At 40.8% G+C, this 24,466-nt stretch overlaps 1 protein-coding gene across 22 annotated transcripts in view; it reads left to right on the forward strand.

The window, feature by feature from the left end:
• Window positions 1-24,466, forward strand: part of PCDH15 (protocadherin related 15) — an 811,115-nt gene that overhangs the window by 772,721 nt on the left and 13,928 nt on the right. For all 22 annotated transcript variants that reach the window (XM_063340181.1, XM_063340176.1, XM_063340196.1 and 19 more), the window contains 3 exons: window positions 3,757-3,933; window positions 11,209-11,427; window positions 15,170-15,280. In XM_063340181.1, coding sequence (XP_063196251.1) covers window positions 3,757-3,933; window positions 11,209-11,427; window positions 15,170-15,280 — 507 coding nt within the window. The remainder of the gene's footprint in view (window positions 1-3,756; window positions 3,934-11,208; window positions 11,428-15,169; window positions 15,281-24,466) is intronic.

The raw sequence follows: 24,466 nt of genomic DNA on the forward strand, positions 1-24,466 counted from the left end.
CAGCTCATGGACACAGCACTGAGAGTAGCCCAGGAACATGGTGCCTTATCCCAGATTTTGGGGTTTGGTCTGCTGGTTTCAGAAATGTTCTGGGAAGCTGAATGCCACCAGCCAAGGGACAGCTCAACAAACCAACATACCTGTATTTTTTTGCCTTTCCGTTTCTTTTGCATCTAAGGATTAAAAAAAAATCATCTCCAAATTTTCAGGATATTTGGGGCCACATTATGCCCTCAAGGACAGTGAAGAATCCTCTTGTCCTTCATCTGATTTCAGTGGTGTCACTGATGGGTCACTGATGGCAATTCGGAAAGCGATGGTAATGAAGGTGCACTGGAGGCATCTCTGTTCATTACATTAGGTCTGCAGAGCTACACGGAGTTAGAGCAGGAGGAAAGTCTCATCGACTGCTAAGTTGCTGGTTCCACCTTTAACTACAACGCTGTTGGGAGGATGGTAATTACCCTCGTTGCATTAACAAGTGACAGACTAATTTTAAGCTAACTTTTGCTGATAAATGCAGTAGAACTGCAGACGCTGTTGCTACTTGAAGTACGCATATTAAAAATCGGTTCTTGTGAGTAGTACTACAAGCAGGTGGCCGCTTCCAGGAGAGTTCTAAAACGCTACAGTGTTTTCAGCATCACAACTTCAGCTGAATGACTTATTTAAAATAACTCTATGGGGGACTGCCCTATTTTTAGGTGCATTCTTTAATTGCTGCTTTTCAGTCTTCGGTGCAGTTTTATTATATATTTCCACCTAAAACATGCAATTTGTGTGTTTCAGATGAAATATTACTGTCATTCCACTATACTTTGTGGTGGGTTTTGCAATGTCAGAAAGTAGTATGCTATTTGTTCTTTGATTTTAGTCACGTTTTGGACAAAGATACTCTCAAAGGCAATGAATTCCGGCAAAAGCCATGCCAGGAATTTCTGAGAAAAGGGTACGTTGTTACTAGTGCTGCTAAAAATGACCCTACATTATAACCTTCCAGCCTTACAGGGAGTTTGTGTCTTGGGTGAAATAATAGTTCTGTGCAAGCAGACAGGAGCATCCCTGCCCTGCAGCAACAGACGATGATTGTATACTAATTAGGGAGGTAAATCTTTTATGTATTTGGTCCGTGTGATCTTTTATGTATTTGGTCCGTGTGAATCCTTGTGCAAAATGCCATTCTAAAGATGGTTATGGTTTCTTATAGTTGTTTTATAGTAATTTGCATATTTACCCGGAAGAACTATTGTTAATGAGGCGCCTGTGACAGGTTATCACCCTAGCTGCCAGTTAAGCGCGTGCCAGAAGCAGAGATGAGTAGAGTTGACCATATCTGCAAGTAACAGGAGGGCTTGTTTAGGGGACACCAGTCAAACAATGTGTCAGACAATCTAGCTATTCTTATTTTCTCTACAGAAATGGCTCTGCGCTAAGAGTATATATTCACTGCTAGGCTAGGAGCTGAGTCTGACAGATTTGGATCTTTCAAAATCTCATAGAAAAGCTTCTATTTTAAGGGCACACTAAACTTTCACACAAAGAGCAGAGGAACGGTATGGGTAAATGTGATTCAGTGGTCTTGAAAAATTATGAGATAGTGGTACTGCTTTGACAGCATTACTTCACTTCGTAGATGTTGTGTCAGGAAAAAACAGCAAAATGTAACCTCAGCAACTGCAAAAGATTTTGTTTAAAACAGCAATGACTTCTTCAAGTCACTGATGTCCTTTTTTATGAGATTTGTCTTTCTTCTCGCCCTAGTGCAGCCTTGATGTATCAGGCAGCACGTTCCCTCTCGTTCCCTTGCTTTTGCCTCCTAACTCAGCTATTGCTTTTTGATTTGATGTTCCAATCACATAAATTAGCCCAGAAAATCTTGTGTTTTCCCATAACTCATAGTTCTGATGGAGTGTTTAGACTTCCAGCTTCTCTTGTTTATTCCTCCATGGGTTTTTTGCCCTTGTATCCAGTATTGATGATATTTGCTTTTATGCCTTTGTTTATAAAACTCTTTGTGGGCTTTAACTGAACCCTTCTTTGTCCCAGTTTGGAAACGTCATCCTGCCGTTAGCAAGTCTGTGTGCAAACACTCTTCCCCTTTTCTCCGAGATGTGTTCTGTTCTTGCCCGGCAGCTGCGGTTAAAGCTTTTCTCATAGCACTGTCTATGCAGCTTTCCATTTTCGTTCTGGCTCTATCCATTCTTGCCGGAGTCGGGGTCCTCACCATCTTGGCTGCCAGCCCCAGATAAGGTCTCAGTGGCAGTACCGGCTCTCCCTGTCGCGTACGTAATTTAAAGGTCATCCAGCCAAGCTGTAAAATACTTCTAAACCTCCTTTTTTCGTTGCCTCCACAGTGCAGCAGATAGAGAACTTCTCCTGCTACAGGAGCTCAGGAGATTTCATGGGCCCCACTAAAGCAGTAGTCCAGACAAGGAGGAAGGAAAGGAATATATTTTTTTAAAGCTTTATTAAGATATTGTCTTTCCTAAAGCAATTTGTAACAGTAGTAGTGAGTTATGCTTATAACTTCCCATAAACACTCCATACCTGAGGTACAAGTGTGCTTGCTGTCTGTGCAGAACCTTCTGAGGTGCTCAGTGAGGTCCTCTTCACCATAGGTTTGGTGCTTCTGCAGACATGCTGAAGGCGTTTCAACCTGCCACAGGCACAAGCATTTTTTGTTTGTTTGGAGGGACATTCAGCAAACAGCTGTTCTCCCTTTGCCTTTTTGAACAATTTAGGAATAACGTCACATATTTGGACTTCTCCCATAAACAGTTCTGCGTGGAAAACTGAAGTAAAATATGAGATTTTGAATTTAGAGTAAAGGCTTCCAATACTAAGATGTCTGTGGACATTCAGTTGCCAAAAAAAGGAGGAAAGAACATTCAGTAATGAAGAAAATTGGTCACATTACAAGAATTAATAAAATTACCTATAAATGTCATCTTCTGTAATAAATCTTCATTCCCCAGAATTGCATTTATCTCGCGTATTAACACATTGTGATGCATATACTTATACACAGTGTGCCGTTCTGTGCTCTGGCTGCTTGTAGTGAATCCCTCTTTTTGGAAAAAGAACAGATTTGGTTTGGTTTATTGTTGTTGTTTTGGCGTTGTTATCTCGGGCATAGCTGCTGCTCAGTTCTATCAACTGTCTTTCTTCTGCTTGTAGAACTTCTGCAGTTTATTTTATTTTTTTCCTGTGCTAAATATGTCAGATGGATATTTCAACTTTCTTCCGGCTTTAAAACTTGCTCATGCCTTTTGGAGTAGCAGGTGTTCTGGCACCTGATATGTTGTGCTACGTTGGAGGGCCAGATGAAATATCCTGCTGAAAATGGTTGAAGTAGTTGTTTCTGTGCGTGGGAATTTATTGTATGCACCCTGTGTAAGGCTGGAATTGAAGAGTTCTGAAATCATATAGCTTAACTAAAAGGATGACAGTGGTTTTTTGTGAAATATAGATGGTGTTTCCCGTGAGCCATTTAAAACTCAGCTGATGTCATAAATACAAAGAGCTGAACTTAAGGACGCTATTTCTGGTGACCTCTCCTAACACTGCTAAGATTTTCCCAAGAGTTCACCATTTAAGAGGTTATATTGGAGCAGAGATTTTTTTTTTTAAGTGCTCTGAAGTTTAACATCCTTCTAAGCTTGTGGGTTTTGCCTGTTAGTATCTCGCTTGGGCTGTTGTCAGTCTTGATAAGCGCAAATAAATCACTGCAGCTTTCTGGCTCCATCTCATCTTTAGGATTTTGGAACGCTACGTCCAAGATCAGATTCCCGGTGCAACAGTCGTGGTGGAATCCATTGGTGCGCGGAGGTTTGGGGATGGCTACTCTGAAGAGGATTACACCAAGTCTGACCTCATGGTCTACGCAATCGACCCACAAACAAACAGAGCTATAATGAGGAATGAACTGTTTAAGTGAGTATATTATTTGTTGTTCTTCCCATAGTTGTATGGACTGGAAGCCTGTTGGTCTGTCTCTTTCAGCAAGTGGTTCAATACATAAGGAACAGAAAAACCTATTGAAGCAGTTAGTGCATGCCCCTACACCTACCCTATGTGCAGCTTGGGAGTTTACAGCTCTACCAGCTTCAGCCCATTCCCTTGAGCTGAGTGGCCCCAGAACGCATGATTTAGACATTGTCACCATGAGAGCTTGCAATACATTTTGTCTACCCTGTGGAGGAGCTTCCAGTTTGAATGCCTCTGAAGGAACTTATTTGCAATGTACCAGAACTTCTCTGTGATCTCCAAGCAAAGGCTTTGGTGCTCCAGTCGTTGACCTTCAGGCTTTCTGCAGTTTCCACTTGGAGCATATCTCTTTCTCTTTTCTTTTTTGTGGAGACCAAAGGAGAAAAAGAAAGGGAAGGGGAAGGAAGAGAGGTGGTGTGCACCTACATGCAGGAAATCAGTAGTGCGTGCAGATGCCCAGTGGGTGAGCATCCCACCAGCTGCTAGAGGAGATGGTGAACAGCAGTAGACAGGCCACTTATAGTCATAATTCAATGTTGGTTTGCCTTGTCAATTGACTTCCAAATTAGCAGTTAAATTGTATCATACAATGAGTGTCACATAAAACATAAGAGACGGCTTTTCATTGCCTGATTATACTCACAGCATGTTGGCAATGAATGGGCCAGCTGTGATCACTGCAGCAGAGCGGTTTGATAGGGGACCTGGGCTTTTGCACCTTAGCAGAGCTCTGGTGGGGTATCACTCTGGCCAGCTGCTGCTTTGGGAGCCAGCGGTAACTCTGCTCTCTGCCTGCAATAAGAAGAGAAACCAAAGATTACATGGGTAAGGAAATGCAATTAAGGTAATCTCTCTACATGTTTTTTCTGAGTCATCACTAGCGGCAAGTAGGTTCTAAGACAGAATTAGTATCTCAACCCGTTCAGTTGCTGATGTATCAATATGGTTGTAGAATCATTTTGTTAGAAACGGTATTTTTGTGTTTCAGCATTCTGCATATGATTCAAACCAATGAAAATGCTAATCAGGCTCTTCTGATAAAGCGGCCACTATCTTTTGGGGTTTTTTTGCATGAGTTTCACCTTTGTGTTTGCTTTTTATCTCAGTGAAAACTAGACCAAACTGCTCCATGATGGTATAAAGCAGCATGTCAGTCAGCGGCCTAAATAGCAAGCGTCTGTGAGCCATGTCGGTGGTCTGTGATTGAAAAAGGGCTTGTTCTTCTGAGCTCTTAATTTAGAACAGATGAATTATAGCATACTAAAGCTCTGCATATATTCAGAGTTTATAGGTTGGAGATCACTGTGATCAGTCTGACCTAGTATAATAAAGACCATAGGAACTTCCAAAACTAATTCTGCTTTGAGCATGTCTTTCAGCAAAGCAACTGCTCAAGATAATCCAATCAGCTACAACCTTTGTGTTGTTATTGCATGGTAATTATTTTTACTGTCAAAAATTAGTTCTTTTTTTTTTTTAATTTGTCTAGATTCAGTGATAAAGCTTTATTATAACTTCGGGGGCTAGATTGAAGCATCCAATCGGTGCTTTTCATTTCTGGTTCCCACCAAGGTCTAGGCTTACAATCACATCATCCTCTTAATTTGTTTTCTTGAGAAGTCCCTTGACCTCTGCACTCTGGGCTATGTTTTAATTCTTTCAATCACTTACAGTTTTTTCTGAACCCTCTCCAGTCTCTCAGCATCACTTTCTGAACTAGGAATATAAAAATCAGATTGCAGTTTAGCAGCGGTGGCTTGCAGAGCGGTGTCAATACAGCCTCCTTCCTTCTGGTGGCCATTTGCCGTTTGTAGGTGTCTCCATGGTCATACTGTCTTTTTAGGTCTCAGTGGTGCACCGGGAAATAGTATTCACTTGTCCACTGCCAGAGCTGCTGATCGTACCCAGAATGGGTGATTTCATTCAGGAATGGAAGTGAAATTAAGGAAACCTGGCAGGAAGCGAGCAGAAACCCCTGATAGATAACCATTTTCCTTTCTCTCTAAGGAAAAGTGCCAGTTAACCTGCTTGCAGTGACTGTTGTTTCCCCAACCCACTCTCAAAACTAGTCTTATTAAAATGTATCTAACCACCTTACCCAGGCTACCTACTGATCCTTCTTTATCATTAGTTTTCCACCTTTGCCGTCTGTAAATTTTTTAAGGTCTGTGTTTTCTTCCAGTGATAGCCAGTTTAGAGCATGGCCAAAGTGGGATCCCCTTAGAAATGCCCAAGGTCGAAAGGACAGTATTCAGTGCTGTCCAGGTTCAGAAAATTTATATGACCTTAATGACAGTTGAAAATCCTGATGCCCTTTTACTCCTCACTCTGTAAAGCTCTCTGCAACCCTACTATTATTAGTTTATGAAAGTGAGCTAGTATCCGTGCATGGAGGCAGTTAGCCCTTTCAACTCCATTAAAAGGATCTTTTTCTGATGCAGACTCTCTTCATAGACAGAAAATGTGTCTGTCCTCATTTTGGTGCCCTTTAAAAATACACGAATGTCTTTTTAGGGATGTTTGTGTGTCCAGTGACAGACACAGAATAGAGCAGAGTTAAGATAGGTTAAAAAGCAGTTTTTCAAATGTGAAGGGAAGGTTATTCATTTGACTGGTCTGAAAATGTATGGGGTGTCGGCTTAGAAGCAGACTCATTAAAATGCTCCATGTGCCTGCATACTCAGCTTTTTTTTCCTTCTTTTTTCTCTCTTCAAAAGCTTTTAAATATTTAAATCAGCAAAATCCCAGGGAATGCTTTCATGGCTTGAGGGTAGAGGTGAGTAAGTGTCAGCTTACTAAAGTAAGGAGAGAAGATGAAGTGAGAGTTTTGTAGCTTGACATCTGAGTTAACACGTCTTTGCTAGCAAGTGGGTGACCCTCAAGAGGTTTGGCTCAGCTCAGGTGCTTACCCAAGTCTAAAAAGAAATTCCTTCTGTGACCATCTTTCCTGGAGTTTTGAACTTTAGAGGGACGGCTCAATGTTCTTCCTGCCCCGGTCACAGGACACAGCAGCAATGGTTGTCCCCTTATTGGGAAGAGATTGCCAAGAGCCACAACGATCCTTCTGGCAGCCAGGAATCTGCTCCAGATCCTAGCAGAAAAGAGATCAATAGGAGAAAGGATCATTTAATAAGTTGGATACAATGGGAGAAAGGTTAGAAAGTCAGAAAAAGATGGAGCCCCCCAGTTTAAAAATTTAATTAGGAATAAGGAATATAAATTTAGCCAAGGTATTTTCCAAGTGTTCAAAAATTTCATGATGTATACAAAGAGAGAACGGTACCAACACAGATTTAACCCATGAATTCTGCCAGTTGCGGTTTTAACACCACTTATAAAATGACTGTGTATTGGAAGATACCTGTGGCTTTTCTTAAATGAGCTTTTTGGGAACACCCTGCTGTGTTTCTGCTTACAAAACATAGTGCAGGCCCTGACTTTAAAGGAGTTTATGTTAAACCTGTCACTGTTTGAAAACAATATCTGCGGAGGTCTCTTAAGGAATGTGGGGGTAAGTTGAGGACAGAGTGGAGCAGAGCAACCCGTTTGCCTTTGCAGATGGAGTGCTGCCAGCACACAGACGAACGTCACTTGTGACTCCTCGTGGTTGGGGCTGGTAGCCAGGCACAACTCAGGGCAGCGCTGGGGTCCCAAAGGTGCTCGGCTTTACACCAGAGCTGGGGGAAGGGACAGTCACGACAGCTAATGCCCGTCAGCAGCCGAGCAAAGTCACACTCGTGACTAGCTGCAGAGCTGCATTTCTACCAGTAATAAACCCCACTAAACCAAGGCTAACTTTTGAGGCTCCAATAATCACCTCTGGGAGATGTTGCTCCAATGCGTCAGGTCATGTCCAAGAGTCGTTTATGAAGTGAAGAGACAGAAGGAAAAGCAGTGTGCTCTGGGTATGCTGGACCTATGCTGATGTTCACAGCGACAGCACATGCGCAGATGGTGCCATACTCACTACCCGGCTGTTTTGAATGGGACAGGAGTCCCAAACGAGTAGCCCAATCCCATGTATTTGCATTCAAGTAAGTTGTTTGGCTGGAAAACAAAGACATGATTTAAAAGTCATGGACATAACAGCCGTGCTGTGTTCCTCACTGCCAGCTGGGAAAAACCCATGTGTCTCTCAAGATACGCTGATTTTTTCCCTGTCCTGTACTTCGTAAGACTGATACGCAACAAGAGATTCATACTTTTCCTTAGGACTGTTATGACTGATTACCTGACATTTTTATTAATCAGGAATCTGTCTGGTTACACAGAAAAAGAGGTCTGAATAGTAACTGTGCTTTGTCGTTTTCTCCCTCTACCACAAACTCCTGAAAGACTTTGAGGCCACTTAGATAATTTTACAGACTGAAACGCTCAGCCTTCTTTTTTATCTTTTATATGAAAGAGGGTTTGATTTATTGGAGCATAAAAAACAATTGAATCCAGGAAATTTCTCCTGCATATATTAAGTGGAAAATGTCCACCATTAAAAATAAAATGCTTACCCCTTCTGAATCTTTTGCACAATGTGTCATGTTTCATCGTGGTGTAAATGTGCACGGTTGAGTTACGAACCTGTTAAAATAGGGTTTGTCAAGAAAATGCTAACAGAATTTTAACGGAGAGATTGTTAAAGTCTTCCAGAGATTTAATGCTGTCCTACCTGAATGCTTTTGCCAACTCAAAGGACATGTAATACGCACCAGTGACATCTAGCGTACAACAAAAGAATCAGAGCTCGGTTTATGTCCTGTGAACCATCATTGCAGGTCTTTAAGCTGTGAAAAGGGATTTTTGCTCAAATATCCAGCAAATGTTTTAAGGAAGAAATCAAGGAATTAGTTGTGAATATCAGCAGAGCATGCCAATACAAAGGGAAATTATTCCTTAAAACACCTTGGGCTGGTTTTTGTGACCGTGTGGGTCTGGGAGTGAGCAGCCACTGCTGCTCTTTGAAGTTAGCATCACGAAACCAGCACCATTTCGTCATTCAGGCAGAGTTGTTCTGCTTGTTATGAGATCCGGCTAATAGGTTACATGCACAGGTCAGACTGCATCCTCCCTAAAGTTCAAAAACACCCAGGGACAAACAATGCTATGAGGGTTTATCAGTAAATTAATTTGAGAGGAAATAGATTGTGAGAAATGAACACCATTTAAGAAATGGTCTTTTAGGAGTGTAATTTCTGTCTCATGATCAGACTAAGGAAATAAAAGCTATTTCAGATTTTTTTTTAGACATCCAGAATTTATATGCAGAAGTCCTTTCAGAGTATTTTTTTAGCTGTTGGTTTTTTTGGTTGGGTTTTTTTTTTTTTTTAAGCTCAGTATTTTTCACTTAACTTTCTCCAAGAGAACTGCTGTAGAGGTAAGGGTGTGGGTTCTGCTATAGCTAAGAGCCAGCAGGATCCTCCTCCATCCTAATGGGTGCCTCCATCTTCGATCTGTAGAGCTGGAGCCTACTCCTTGGCAGCTCGTGAGACAGTCAGTCCTCACTTCAAAAGTGATCCAAGAATTTTTACTTTCCTTTGGAAGTTAAAGCCTTGGCCAGTACCTTTTTTCAAATAAAGCCTTGGCCAAAATATTTTTTCAAACTCCTAAAGTAAGCTTCTAAGCAAACATACTGTTTGCTATCAAAAAGTCATCCAATAGAAAATTTTCCGTCATCTGGGAAATTAGGTCATTTGATTAGGGTTTACATTTGGCTACCTGTCTTTAAATGGCCAATTATCAGATCAGATACTGAACTTCTTCCACTGCATTTGCTTTTTCAGGGGCCATTGCAGTCCTGTGCTTGGTAACTGCGTTGTTCCAAGTTCCCCTCCTAGGTGATGCCCAAACGGAAGATGGGCATTACTATCGGTTGCAAGCAGTGACAACAGCGTGCGGTTCCTCGTTAGCTAATACCCTATTTTTGCCTAGGACCTAACTCTGTCTTAACACTGTGCCCTGTGTAGGCCTACTTGAAGCCAGCGTTTTTCTGATAGCTGTATAGATATTCTATTGTTCCTGTAATTAGTAACGTTATCAAGATTTTTCTGGTATCTGGCAGTGTTTGGAGAGTCCCTGAAGATTAAATTACAGTTTAGTCTAAGCAATTAGTGCTTTTCCTTTTAGAAGATGTGTGAAACTCTGGAAGAAATGGCTTCCATCTTCTCAAAATAAGAAAAAGAGGATGCAGTTTACAGTAATCTCAGTCTGTCATCTGTTGTGACCTCCACTTTGACTTTAAGGAAATGAATACAGATGATGTAGCATTTTCTAAAATGTTACGTTTTCCTTGTTACAACTGTCCTGTGTCTCTCAGGAAGGTTGCTACAGATTCCACCCAAAAATTGCCCGTGATGGAGAGGATGCTGTCAGATAGCCGGGAGCCAGTGAATAAACTCCCTCAAGCACTGTGCCAAACGTTAAGAGGGCACATCCTTCAGCTGCTCTGATGTTCACTCCCACTGGAGAGGAGTTCATCTGATCACTGTTCTGTGTTTTCCTCTTGCCATCAAACAGCCCATGCTATGAGAGAAAAGTCATACTCAAATAATTCAATATGTATTACCAGCATTACAATCTAAGAAAACAGCAGAGACACAGAGGCTGAGTAGAGAGAGCAGGTGGGAGAATGACATTCAGAATTGATGCGGCTGGTGGCGGGGAAGATATTAATAAAAGCATAGTTTTTCCAAATCCCTTTTCTTTTTAATAGGGATTTTCCAAATCCCTGTTCTTTTTAATATTGAAAGAGAAGTCAAAAGGGAACAAACTGTAGGATATCCCTCCAGTTGAAGAATTTCCTTGAGAAGCTGAGGAAGGTCCTCTAATAATTACCTGCTTTTAGAGTAGGATCAAATTGATGTTTAGGCTGGAGTGGTCTTTACAGATACGTGCAGGAGGGTTAGTTAATCCTCTGCAACACACCACTGAAGGATAAAGCACAAAGCAAGCGGTTTGCCGTGCTGCTCTCAATGGCATGGAGAACTTTTTGCCCCTAGAAATGAGGATAAGCTTCAGCTCACCTCTCCTTTTCAGTGTTTAAACTGTGTTCTGGCATTAAGTGCGTTGGAGTTATCACTGACATAGGGATTATGAGGCATTACTAATATTCTTAAGCACATAAAGAAGAGGTATGTGCTTTATCAGACTACAGTTATTAACCCAACTATGCAGCAATTCAAACACAGTTAATGAACTTGGCTGTAATAGTTTTCTTTTGTGACATTGAAGGTTCCTGGATGGCAAACTGCTGGATATCAATAAAGAGTTTCAGCCGTACCTGGGGCAGGGGGGGCGCATCCTGGAGATCCGCACCCCAGACGTGGTGGCAAACGTCAAGAAGCAGGCACAAGCCGTAGGCTACACGGAAGGCGCGTTACTCGCTCTGGCCGTCATAATCATCCTTTGCTGTATGCCAGCGATTTTAATAGTTATGGTCAGCTACAGACAGTAAGTACTCCTCCTCCTTTCTCTGGTAGCAGCCTTGTAGTAGGGATGCTACACTTCTTAGCAGAACTGCTTTGAAAATGATCCTTCATTGCAAGGAAGTTATTATACAGGGGAATATTTTTAATTTCCCTCTTGCCACAAGAGTTGGTCAATGCTCGATGTGGGCGGTGCATGAAAAGAGAAAATGCATGGGAAGTGCATCTTGCCGTCGTTCTGAAGTTGTGGTGCAGTTTTAGAACACGTGCCAGAACACGAGATTGAAAGCCAGAAGTTTGAAACACAAGTGTAGATTTGGAGCTGAATTCCATGCCGAAAAAAAACAAAAGAGGAAAAAGGTGCTGTTTCAATAAATTAATCAAAAATAAAATTGTGTAGCTCGGGCCAGATAAGGGGACTCGACTTTTTTTGTTTAAATCCTGCAATATTCACAGTTATATTTTTTTCCCTAGCAGTATGCTTCTTAATTGCAAATCTTTCATGAAGAATTGATTTTGTGCCATTTTAGCACTATCTAAAGCAGCATACGCCAGAGAGAACCTTCTTGATATTTCCACTCACCTCTCATAGACTCAAGAGGTTTATGTAATTGGGCTAATAGACTAATTAAAGGATCAACATCACTAACAAGTTCTTCTCAACTACGCCTTTTCAGGTCCACTCATATTTAAAATCAATGCATTTGGACTTAAAGGCTGTATATTTATTCTTTAATTTCTTCTCATGGAAGATTTCTAATTCCACGTGCATGCTCTGAGAACTCAAAGAATTAACAGTCATTACAGAATCAACATATAAATAATTCTGTGCATCTTCCCCAGTGAATGGCTACATTCAACTTCTGCATATATCGGTCTGTACCACGCTATCTTTCTAACTTCATTTTAAAATTGGTGAACTAGCTGGAATGTAATGTGCCCTCATCCTGGAAAACCTCTGCTCCACAGGACCATGTGGGAAGGGGTACCCAGAGCCCTGCTGGATTTTTGTTTGGTTGGTTTTCTTTTTTGCTTGTTTTGTTTCTATGAAAAATGCTGTGGCATCTCCTCCCTTCATTGTGTTGAGGGCAACAAGGTGTCAGTGGCTCTGCAGACTCCTGCTGCAGTGTTGCATCGGTCTGTGGGAGGAGAGGGCACGGAAGAGCTGATACACATGTGTTACGGTCAAGCGATTACAGTCCGAATGCTGCAGTAGATGTGGTACAATACTCCAGGTGAGATTCAAACGGTGCAGTTTTCCTTTCTGCACTGCAGTGAGGAGTTAGCCAAGCGCTGTGTTAGTCATCATTTAAAAAGCATATCCTACATGAAAAAACAGCAGCCTGCCTGCGAGCACTCTGTGTACTGGCATCGCAAAAATTGCCAAGGATAGCCATTTCTTGATGGTTACTGTACTTTGGATTATATTTACATCCCAGTTTCTCCAAACAATTTGGGCCAAAGGAATAAAAATTTTAAAGGTGTTTGAAAGAGCTTGGCAAAATTCTGCGCCATTGGGATGATAGTGCATCTCAAAATGACAGTTAGTTTGTGTTTGTTGTTACCCAAATTGCCTGTTTCTTTAAATCTAATAGCACTATTTTTCCTTGGCATCTGTTAGATTATCAACAGATTATCAGTCTCTTTTAACAGCGTTAAGGAATCTGCCTAACTTCATTTCATCAAAAAAACCCCACATTTTTATTGTCTAGAAGTATGACTTGGAGTTGGATTTATAGCAGATCAATGTGAATAAACTATACTTTTATGAAAAATATATTACTGAAGAGTGCCAAAGAAAATAAAAAGAATTTTAGTGTTAATATCAACACCAAAAGCCTGTCCTGAGTCTTATGGTTTGTTTTTGCATTACAGCCTTTTTTCCTCCTTTTCAAAAGGAGTTTTGGTGTTTTTCCTGATAACATTCTGTCAAAGTAGGTGCTCCAGTCTGCCACCGAGTGTCGAGATTATAGTGGGATAAATGTAACTGTCATACCCACAGCACATATAATGGAAATATTAAGATTTTTCTCACTGTTAAACCTTTTTATGGGCAGTAGGTCCATTTTTCAGTGCTTTCCAGATACAGTGATCAGCTTACGAAATTTTGTAAAAATAATAGTTACTGAAAAGAAAACTCATTTAATTTATAAAATGATCACTGTTAAAGTGCAGCTCAGTGCCTACATTTATGATTTGTAAACAAGCCAGAAACTATCATTAGACGTTTCTATTAAATAGTGTCTTTGAAATACACCATCCTGTACAACCCCATAAGGTAACTATAAATAATTAATCACAAAGACCGGCATCGTCTAAATAAAACCAAAAGTAATACTTCACTCTTGAAGATGTTTTCTATAGCATTCTTGAAACACGTTAAAATGAGTTATAAAAATGCCCCCCTAATAATGTCCACCTGTTAAAGAAATATTGTGAGGTACATTCAAGTTTTCACGTCTTACTCTTTTCTCTGTGCGTGTGCGTGGCAGGGAGTTGTTTTCTGTGCGCCCAGAGCAGTTTTCCCCGCTGCAATTCATGTTTATGCTGACTGCAAAATTGTTTCAAGAGTATCACAAATAGAAGCTAAACACTGCTCAGCTCTGGAAATGAGGATTCTTTAAACATGTCATTAATTCTGTAATTTTATGTGTGGAATAATTAAGTAGCATCTAGTTTATTACTCCTATTAGGTTCACTGTTTAGGATAATTGTTGCAAACAGAATTCATTTAACCTTCCTTTTTATCTCTTTTTTTTTTTTTGCATAACAAAACAGATTCAAAGAGTAAGTACTTCTTTTCAGCTTTGTTTCTAACAGATTGCATAGGAATATTGATAACCTGCCAGTCTTTATTTTTAAGAAGAAGGGGTACTTGACATTCAGTGAGAGTTACTTCCTGTACTCCAGCTTGTTCCTGAACACCCAGTATGGCGAGGTTAAAAGTTACTTCTATGGCTACTCAGTGTATTTTATTACTGCATGCTAGCACACATTAAGGATACCGTGGTTCAGGAAATCACCTGTTCCCTGCAGAGAAAACGGCAGATATTTTCGTGTGTGTGGTATTTGTCAAGCAAGCGAGTGCATGTCAGGCTAGAGCACACGGAGAAACTTCCCTACAAATGGTCAGGTATCGACCAGCCTCAAAAGCAAAGGGAGGTACATCAGTCAGGACACCTCAGTGGCGCTCCCCAGGTTACACATACTGACCACAGGCTTTGTTTTCTAGACAGAGAATAGAAATTTGTTTCATAGTGATAGTGAAAATAATTTTTTTCAGGAAGGCTGTTCATTGAGACAGAAATTGCCCAGCCAACTCTAATGAGAAAGGAGTTGTAAGTGATAAACCTTGACAGAGACTTTCTTTGTGTTTAAAATTACAGTTTCTTGGCACTTGGATGAAGCACTTGACCAAGAGCTTACTCTCTCCACTGTTAGTCTTGGGCAGCCAGAACAGATAAACTTCCTAATGAGAGCAGTGTCAAAGCTCGCACATACATTATTTCCTGGGAAATACCTTCTGCAGCAGTGACATGCTGCTGGTCAGGGGGCTTCTGTCCGGGGGGAAGCTCTGTGATTCCATCAAGAGAGAACAAATAACAGAGAGCTGAAAAAGACAGGAAAAGGTTATCACATTATTACTTTTCTTCGAAGATGACATGTTTTGAAAACTGCAGGAAAAAGCATAGATAACTTTACGTCTTGCATTAGTGTATAGAGTGTTTCTAATGAGTATTTCTCCTTCCCTACGTGGCTTACCAAAGGCGACAGGCTGAATGTGCAAAGACTGCGAGAATCCAGATGGCTTTACCAGCAGGCAAACCAGCAAGCACTGCTGCCAATAACCTCTACGAAGAGCTTGGCGACAGCACCATGTGAGTATTCCTTGTGATACATTAATAAAACTGATAGTGAGCGAAGAAGCCGTGATTCACTTTCCAGGGATATCGCTTCATGCGGTCTAAGTCCAAAAGGCGTTTCTTCCCGAAGGGGTCTTTCCCCGGCTGCTTGGGGTTCTCAAATATCCAGAAAACAAATAGGATGACTCTGTAAGGAGAGAAAAAACCATTTAACCTGCTAACGGGGATTTCTTGTAGCGCATGGGGGAATCTCTAACAGGTTTTAGGTTGGCAGAAAGCAAGGTATAACCAGATGTTTTTTTCCTAGAGCAAGAGCCTCCAGCAGGCCATTGCTGCCAGCGTGAGCCAGGACTGGGCTCCTTCAGTGCCTTGGCAGATCCAGGCCAGCGTTGCCACAGCTTTCAAAGCTGTTCACTAAACACATCCAATGAAATTGCTGCCCCAAAGTCCCCATTTGCTCTAGTAAGAAATATTCTATTGGGTAAAGTGGGGGGGTTTTGGTTCTAAATTTGAAACTGTCTGAATATTGAAATTAAAGATAAAGGAACTATCAAAATAGAGAAACCACTAGCAGTGCAATGAAGGTATCTTTTTCCTCTTACATGCTCTGAAATGATAATATGGCAAAGATGCCTACTTTTTCATGCTTCCGTAAATCTGAAGTTTATGGACTCCAATAACAGTTTAACTCTCAGTATGAAAATATTACAGCGGAGAATAGCCAATTAACATTCATATCATCCTGGGGGGTTTTGTTGATAAGCTTGCCACACTTACTCATCTAAGTTCGTATTTTAAAGCCAAGTAACGCTGAAGAGCGTAGCATTAATAATACGTTTGGAGGCAGGTAGAGAGAGCGCTGCTGGTGGTGTTGAGGGTTGCCCAGCTCCTGCTCTGTTTTCAAGCAGTATTTCTTTAGCTCAGAAAGTTGAAATTTTCTAGATGCTGGATAGATAGAGTTTATAAAATGTTACGGAGGCATGACAGAACGTATCACTGCTGCTTTAACTCTTGGCCATCTGAGTGCAGCCTCTGCTCGAAATAATTCCGGAGCTTTAGCTTTTCTGTGTAAATAGAGGTGCTATATGTGAAGGGAGGACTCCTGAATTTCCTCCTGTGCCTTTAACCTTCGTGGCGTGTTACTGCTTGGGCAGGAAGGGAGGAAAAACGTTTGTTTGACAGTAGCGTATCTGCTTGTGAACCACCTGAGATCACAGCTGTACACACTTACACATGCAGTGAGGTACCCTGCTGGAAAAAATTCCCATTTCTTTTGAACTCAGTTTCTACTGAAATTAATGACTCGCTTCTACTAATTTTTCTGGCAGTGATACTAAGCTGATTGTCTGTGGGAACTGAATATCCCAACGGATGACTCTGCGTTTTGTACTGATGAATACCTTATGCTAAACCCAGAACAAGCCTCATTTTGCTGGGTTTTTACCTGCAAATTTTTTTTTTATGTTTAGTACTGCAACATATAGCTGCAAATATACAGATTTGCAGTATTGATTTTGAGGCTTAGGTTTATGTCCATTTTGACTAAAAATAGGCTTTATTGCAGAAAAGAAGATGCCGTATTTGGAATATTTTCTCTTAGATGTCTTTGCATACAGCTAAGATCTAACCATCATGCTAAGGAATTGGTTAAACATAACCTAGTAAAAATCCTTACAAGATACATGAAAATCCTTAAGATTTTTAAGAAAATAACATGCTTCAATTAAAATAATTACAAATAATCTTTTTTTTTTTTTTCTGTCAAATATTTGATTTCAAAGCACTGGTAAACCATAGGAAATTATTATTTGGGAAATACCTGTTATTAACATTTTTCATGAATTTTAGTACAGTATTTTCTGTCTTTAGTTGTCCTAAGATAGTCATCGTTCACTTGCGGTGCTGCCTTGTCTCTTGTTTTCTTAATTTGGTGTTTATAGCAAATGAAATGGAACTACGCTCTTCAGTTTTAAATCTGCCTTGTCTCATAATTTTCATTTTTCTCTGTCTTTGGATACATAGGCATCAGTAAGTAAGCTCATTTCATTGTCTGAGTATTTGTAGCTAGTAGAAATGCTACTTAATTTTCCTTTCAGTAATTCCCATTAAACCCTGCAGTCTGTAACTCATAGCTTATTTGTCCATTGATCAAGTACAGGAAAGACATTTACTGTGAAGTTTCAATACTTCTGTGCTTCTTTATCCTTTTCTTGGAAGTAGAGATGAAGTATGATTACTGAACTTGAATGGTATTATTTCTAAAGCCAAATAGTCCTACTACCTTAGAAAAGCCAAACAGAACCACCACCGAGTGCACGCACAGAGGTTTGCTTTCAGTTCATAGATTTAAGATCTCATGATGGGATGGAAGCAAAATCTTTCTTGTCTGCTGTCTACAATTCCTTGCAAGGCAAGGACTTTTTCTTCAATTTGGTGAGCTGGTGTTTCTCATTGATTAAAATACCTATATATAAACAGAAAAAGATTGCAGGATAACCTCATCCTTGAGAGCCATCCTGTGAAGCGAGGAAGGAACTGAGAAGCTTTTGAAATAATCTGTTCCAGTAGCATAAAGGTTATGTCATCCTGCATGAGCCTTCTACTGGAGGGTTTCCTTCAAGTTCAGCATCACTTCTTTCTCTCGCCTCTGAATAGATTGAGGGTGCTTGACCAACCTCCAAGTATGCTGCTTTAGAATAAGGAATTAGTTTATTATTAGTGTGAATTCAATTGTTTTTCATACAGTTATATTCTGCCCAAAGGCAAGCCTTAGGCATGCTGGTTTTTGGAGAACTGCAGTGCTTGGGGAGAGTTTATTCACTGGTATAACCCTTCATGGCTTTGCTGGGTGTTATTTGCAAAGGGAGAGCGATCCCTGCAGTGCAGTGATGCTTCTCATCCCTCCTCTCAGGTCCCTGTGACCATTAGGAAGCTCTAGTACCTCTGTGTGGGTGATCTCCCAGTCAAAACAAGAAACAAAAGTTAAGCAGCAAATGTGTTTCATTACCAAATGCAGGCTTTTGGGGGGCTTTTACATATTAAATAACTTAGAGGGGATTTAATATCTTTTAATTAACTCCTGTCCAGTATCTAGTTATTTAAATTTCTCTTCCAGTTTTGCTAGAGAATATTTATTCACTAGAGGTTAAATTCCCATTAATTTAGATTTGGTAATATTTTCTGAGATATGAAAAAACAACACTAAAAAAGATGGAACGATCTGGCCATGAGATCTAAAACTTTGTCTTACAACATTCATGTAATCGTGGAAAATGTAATTTTCCCCCTATTCCTTTGTTAATAAAGCCTAACCTTTTTTATTTGAAATTCTAAAGAATATGACTCAAATTTTCGTAAGACAAGACTGAGAGTTTTTAACTGAGAAGGCTTTTTGAAACTATTGGACAGCACTAAGTCACTAAAAGTAGTTTTATATGGTAATTTGATTTGCATGTGTGTGTAGAAGTCGTTACCACTCATGCTATACTTTAGCTGCAGTTGCTTAACTGCAGGAAATAGGAAGATTTTAAGTAGGGCATTGAAAATGTAGAGGACCAGCATGAGGCAGAGGCAGTGAAGCTGGAAGTGAATTGCACAGAACTGGAACTCAGTCTTTATACCCCATTTCTACCATTATCTTCCCTTACGCCATCGTGTTCTCATCGTAGCCTGTCTTACAGATGCATTTAATGTTTCAGAGAGCTTTTAGAGTAGGTGTCCTTTTTAAGACTCTTTTTTTGACTTGGGTTTTTTTTGCATCCCCATGCTAGACAGCACGTCTGTTTAGTTACAATTAATTTGTATATGGCAGCAATGGAAATGCGTTTTGATTCTATCTCGTTGCTGATGAGGGTAATCTCTTTGAAAGGACAAGGGTTTTGTTTTCAGCTCTGACATTGGCCAATGTCTTAAATTTTCACAGGCTGGGGGGAAATAAATTTATTTTCAGCCTCAAGTGAGCATTATTAAAAACAGGGCTCTAAGGGCATACTTTTCTACTAGGCGGTTTGGGGATATTGATTTTAAAATGCTGTTTATCTTAAAATCTGCTCAGAAGCTGATGGTATTAAAAATATTTGAGGAAGGTAGGTTAATGTGGCACTTGAAGGTGTTAGACAAATTCCAGAAAATGGTGAGACCTCCTACTTCTTGTGTAGAAATTCAGTGTTATCCAGCTGCAGAGTTTTTTTCATTTAGTTTAACGTGGTGCAGAGATGAAATTCATACATATATTGATACTTCTGCATCAGTATACGTATCATCAATGCAAGAAAAAAAGCCCAGCTTGGTAATTCTTTAACAGTCAGTGTCAGGAGAATGGTCTGGGTCTGACGTGCATCTCAGCTGACTGGCTTCAGCTCCTGTTGGCCACCTCACAGCAACCCTACAGGTCTGTGCTTCAGGTGTGCCCGGGTGCACCGCTGGCTCCTCCTGGGGACGCAGTTCCAGGCTCACCATCGGCTCAAACCACGGTCCCAATTTTGTGTGTCACCTACAGCCAGTCCTTAACAGGCAATGCAAGCACACCTAAAGACTGCCTAATCGTACACGTGGTTTATAGAATAGCAGAGTTTAGATGCACAATTATTATAGAATATGTTTAACATAAAAATCCCCGCGAATATTCTGTGTTGGCTGTGTGCAGGGCAGCACAGTGCCACTGCCATTTGAATGATGGAGACACAATTACACATACATATATAAATATGTGTGTATATATATGTATATGTGACTCATGGTATACATATGAATCCGTATTATCTCACAGATAAATCGCATCGCATAACTACGTAGCACTGATATTTTGTGTCACTGGGGAGATAGGGTACAGTATTGACTGATACTTTCGAAATCTAAGGGATTTTTTAAAAAAAGAGGTTAGCTTATCTTTGAACTTGCTGAATAGCTGAAAACTGGTTTCAATTTTTCTCCCTCCTCAAGTCCTTCTCCCTTAAAGAAGATGTAAAAGTAAATGTCTTGCCCAGTAGTCTAGTAAATGTGGTCTTTCTGTTGGATAGTAGTAGCTTGCTAGAAGTAATTTAATGGCTCTGATTCATATCATGAGTTATTTTTTTCTCTCTCATAAGTATCTATGTCCATGCATGTTTCCTCACATGTGATTATCTTCTTTTCTTTCAAGTCTTTTTCTTCTCTACCATTTCCAACAAAGCAGGGGAAAAAAGTCAGTCTTAGAAGAAGGAGACCGTCAGAGAGTTATAAGCAGCTTTGCTTCCCGTGCTATTGAGGCTCACAAGCAATCTAATATCAATGGATCGTTGAACAATAATCTCCCCAAATCTTCAAGTAACATTACCTTTTTATCTGATGAGAACCCATTAACTACTCAAAACCCATTGTATGTGGAAGGTGTCATTCAAAGTCCCGCTGCTGCTGAGTTTCTACGGAAAAGAAATGATACTCTAGATACTCTCTCTCCTTCAGGACTAGTCTTGAGAGATGCCTCTTTGGGAGGCAGTCACCGTGCGTGGACGGTACCAACTCACGTTACTAAGAGACATGCGCCTGGTTCTCTGAGTAGGCCAGTTATCATGGACCCCATTCAGTGGCAACAGGAGAGACTCAAAGCAGAGAATGAAGGAACCGAAGATCAGCATAGCAGTGTTGATATTAGCAGTCCACTATTTCAAAAACTAAGTGGCCCCAAGTTAACTGTAAAAGAGAAGGCCAGACAGTTTGAGCAGCAGGCTTTGCAGGAAATGAAGCAAGTGAGATCTCCTGATGTGAAATCCATCCGATCACCAACACACAGCATCTGTTTCCAAGAAGGAGAGAACGTACTAGAGCAGTCTCCTAAAAGTGTGGTTGCTTCTCCTTGCCTTCGCTCTTCTCCTCTGTCCTCTCCAACGCCTTGTGCTGAAGTAGTTGAACCGGAGGCCTCTGCGGTCCCCTCTGTAGTCGTCACTCACCACGACTATCCAGAAGAACTTTCTCCTCCACCAACGCGCAAACCAACTCCTCCATCTTTTAGGATAAAGAAATCAGTTTGCCAAAGTTTTCTAGCTCCTCAGACCAAAGAAGTTACAGGAAGCATTCCAGATCCACCTAAAATTCCCCCACCCCCACCTCCACTGCTGCCACCTCCACCGCCACCACCACTTCCATCCCCTCCTCTGTTGCCACCACATCCTCCGCCTCTTCCCACAGTTTCTCTTTCTTCTTCTTCTTCTTCTTCATCTCCTTTTACCACCCAGCACCTCTCTCCTGCCAAGCATTCAAAATCCCCTGCCAAACAGCCAGCTGTACCACCACCGGCCACAGTGCCAGAGCCTCCTCCCCGTAGGGAGCTGAAAGGTATTCTTAAAAACATTCAGAATTTAGCGGCGATTGAAAAGTCTGTGGCCAACATGTACAGCCAAATAGACAAAAACCACGTCCTGCCCAAGCACGTTTCTAAGCTCAAACCAATTGCAACACCAGAGCTGCCAACCCCAGAACCTCTGCCTGAGCCCAACCAGCAGAATGGCAACTTGAGCTGTGTTGTGGAGGAGCTTGAGAAACGCTTTCCATCTCAGTCGACAGCATTGTAATATTTACGGTTGGATGTTTTCTGCATGTAATGTTTTGAGTGAGATGACTCTAATGCAGCACATGGTATCTGCCTCAGACTCTCTAGAAATTCAGACCTTTTTCCCTTTCTCTGCTGTATATCACTACTTATTCAGTCCTAATCCCAAATTGCGAGACATTGTCTTTCCTGTTCCCTCGGAAATTTGTAATGTATAATAATTCTACAAGTTGTTTTCTCAGAGCTACATCTTACTGTTCTATGATGCTGGTTCTTAGTCTGTTTACCAAAAAGACTTGGGGGAAACTGTCCATTTTTACCCAAGGATCGGTCATAAACGGCAGAGGGCTTGATACTGCTTTATGTTAAGCAGCCTTCACTGTAGGTACTACTATCAGTAAGCAGAGTGGTTTTTCTGCAGCTGTAATTGGAATCTCTTGCTTTGCCCCTAAAATGTACCACCTGGGAGGAATCTTACTGTCAGATATTGGATGTCAAAGAAAGCAAGTACTGGTAGCAAGCGGGCTCAGCGACAGTGAGCTGGAGTTATTGCAGTAACGCATCTTCGTGTTCGGTGGGAGGTGACGCAGCGCTCTGCTATGCTGGCACGCTTTCTTTCAGCTCACATTTGCATCTCAAGTCAGAAGAAGGGGTTTGTCTTGATTTGTCAGTAAACCTGGCCGTCTTCCCTCCTGTTACCTATGTTCTGCCTTCCATTGCATTTTTTTATATTGTAACTGCATGTTAAGAGTTTTTATTTTGTAAATTTCTTTAATGTACAGAGCATTTGTTTGTTTTTTATTTTGCATGTGCTTGTTGTTGGCATCTCTCTTTATCTTTCATGCTAGTTTGCCATGAGCTTTACAGCTGAAACATCTTGCTTATCTTAAATGGTAATAAAGTCACTCTGATTAGTGTCACCAAGTGAAGATTTTTCGCGTACTTGTAAAAATCCATGTAATATGGATTTACTTACTGGCTTTTTTGCTCACAGACATCTAAATCAGACCTTTACATTAAATATGTCAATTATAGTAAATTAGCTTGTCCTTTGAGAAGAATGGTAAGTAAAAGCAGTTCTGGCATTTCAATGAATGTTAGTTTCATTCAACTTGCCAGGTCCCTTTTAGTCTTCTGCCAAAATTCAAAATATTTGTGTTTAATATGAGAATTTTTAAAAACATATTGGGAAAGGCAGATATTACATAATGAAGAAAAACTAAACTCCCAGTTCAGTATCAAATGTTGTAAGCCTGAGCAAAAAAAATTATTTATCATACTGTCTGGAGTTACTCAGCATTTCCATGGTGCTTGGCTTTTTCTCTTTTCTTTTTTTTTTTTTTTTTTTTTAATCTGCAGTTAGGACATGTATGGATGCTTCAGTCGGAAACTGATGAAGGTAGTTTCTCTTTCTTTGTCCCAGAGCCAAACTCCATGAACTCCCATCACACAACTTTTGCTTGATACATTAGAATTTCTCTTTGCTTAGAACTCTTGTTGGGCTAGACTGTAGTTCCAAGACACGTGTCGTTGCTAAATGGGTGAGGGGAATGATTATTGATTTTTGCTGTAACAGAATCGGAATAATTTACGAGACACACGCATGTAGAATACCTGCTGATGATGCTAAATTCTCCAAGAGTGGCACGACGGTAACACCAGCAGCGAATTGTCAAAGGTTCAGCAGCTGTTCGGTAGAGAAACTTTTCAGATTTAAGGGTCAGAATTTGTAGATGGCTTACATGTCTGCTTGCTTCAGTGTGTCTGCGATGGTCCAGGCATGGAGAGAGTGGGACAGTGGAAAATGTGCGGAGATGAGCATGAGACATTATTGGGCTAAGCGTGTTCAGAGTGGATCAACCCTCAAGGCAGAGATTTGAATTTAAGTACCCAAATCCCACTTTAGAGCTTGTAGACTCGTAACAGATGCTTTTGTGAAGTTCATGACATCATTAGTGAAATATTAGACAAATAGGACCTCATTTTGCAGTCTCTAGTGTCATGCAGCAAAGATGCAGGTGTTTAGTTATTCACAGCTTAAACTCCAAATGTTTTATCTGGCTACAGTTATTTGTGGCATTCCTTAAGCAGAAAGAATGGCCATCACACAGGAGCTCCTTTTTAAATATTTTGTTTCGTCAGTCTCAGAAGAGTCTCGGGGGGGTCATGGTAATCAGCTCTTCAGTAATGAGGAAACCTTTATTAAGTGGTAAAGTTCACAAAACCTAGTTTCATTTGGTCTGGAATTAATGTAACCTTTGTTCTCCTGCTGGTTTTTTGGCTAGCCTTTGTTTAAAAAAAAATCATTCTATTAGAACAGGAAAGAAACTACACAAATAGCACGTATTTTTAACCTACCCCAGGGAAGTTCTGTCCCATTGAGATGTCTGGATGCTACTGCAGTTCTGCAGCACTACAGCGTATTTTAACCAATATATTAGTTGGTAAGAAGTTGAGCATGTGTAAACTTACTGCCTCCTCTTCAGGTTGTCTTATTGGGTTAATTAGGGTCAGAAGTGACCCTGGACATGTCTCATCCTTTCATCATCAGCTTGACTGGGTTGAGTTCTGAGCAGGAGCAGAGATTGCATCAGTGGAGACTGCTTCTTTGCAAACCGGTTTGCAAAGCTGATACCGAGCAGTAGCCCGTCAGTACTCGCCTCCCTTCCAGATTC

Source organism: Chroicocephalus ridibundus, chromosome 6, assembly GCF_963924245.1.
Source record: "Chroicocephalus ridibundus chromosome 6, bChrRid1.1, whole genome shotgun sequence".
NCBI lineage: Eukaryota > Metazoa > Chordata > Aves > Charadriiformes > Laridae > Chroicocephalus > Chroicocephalus ridibundus.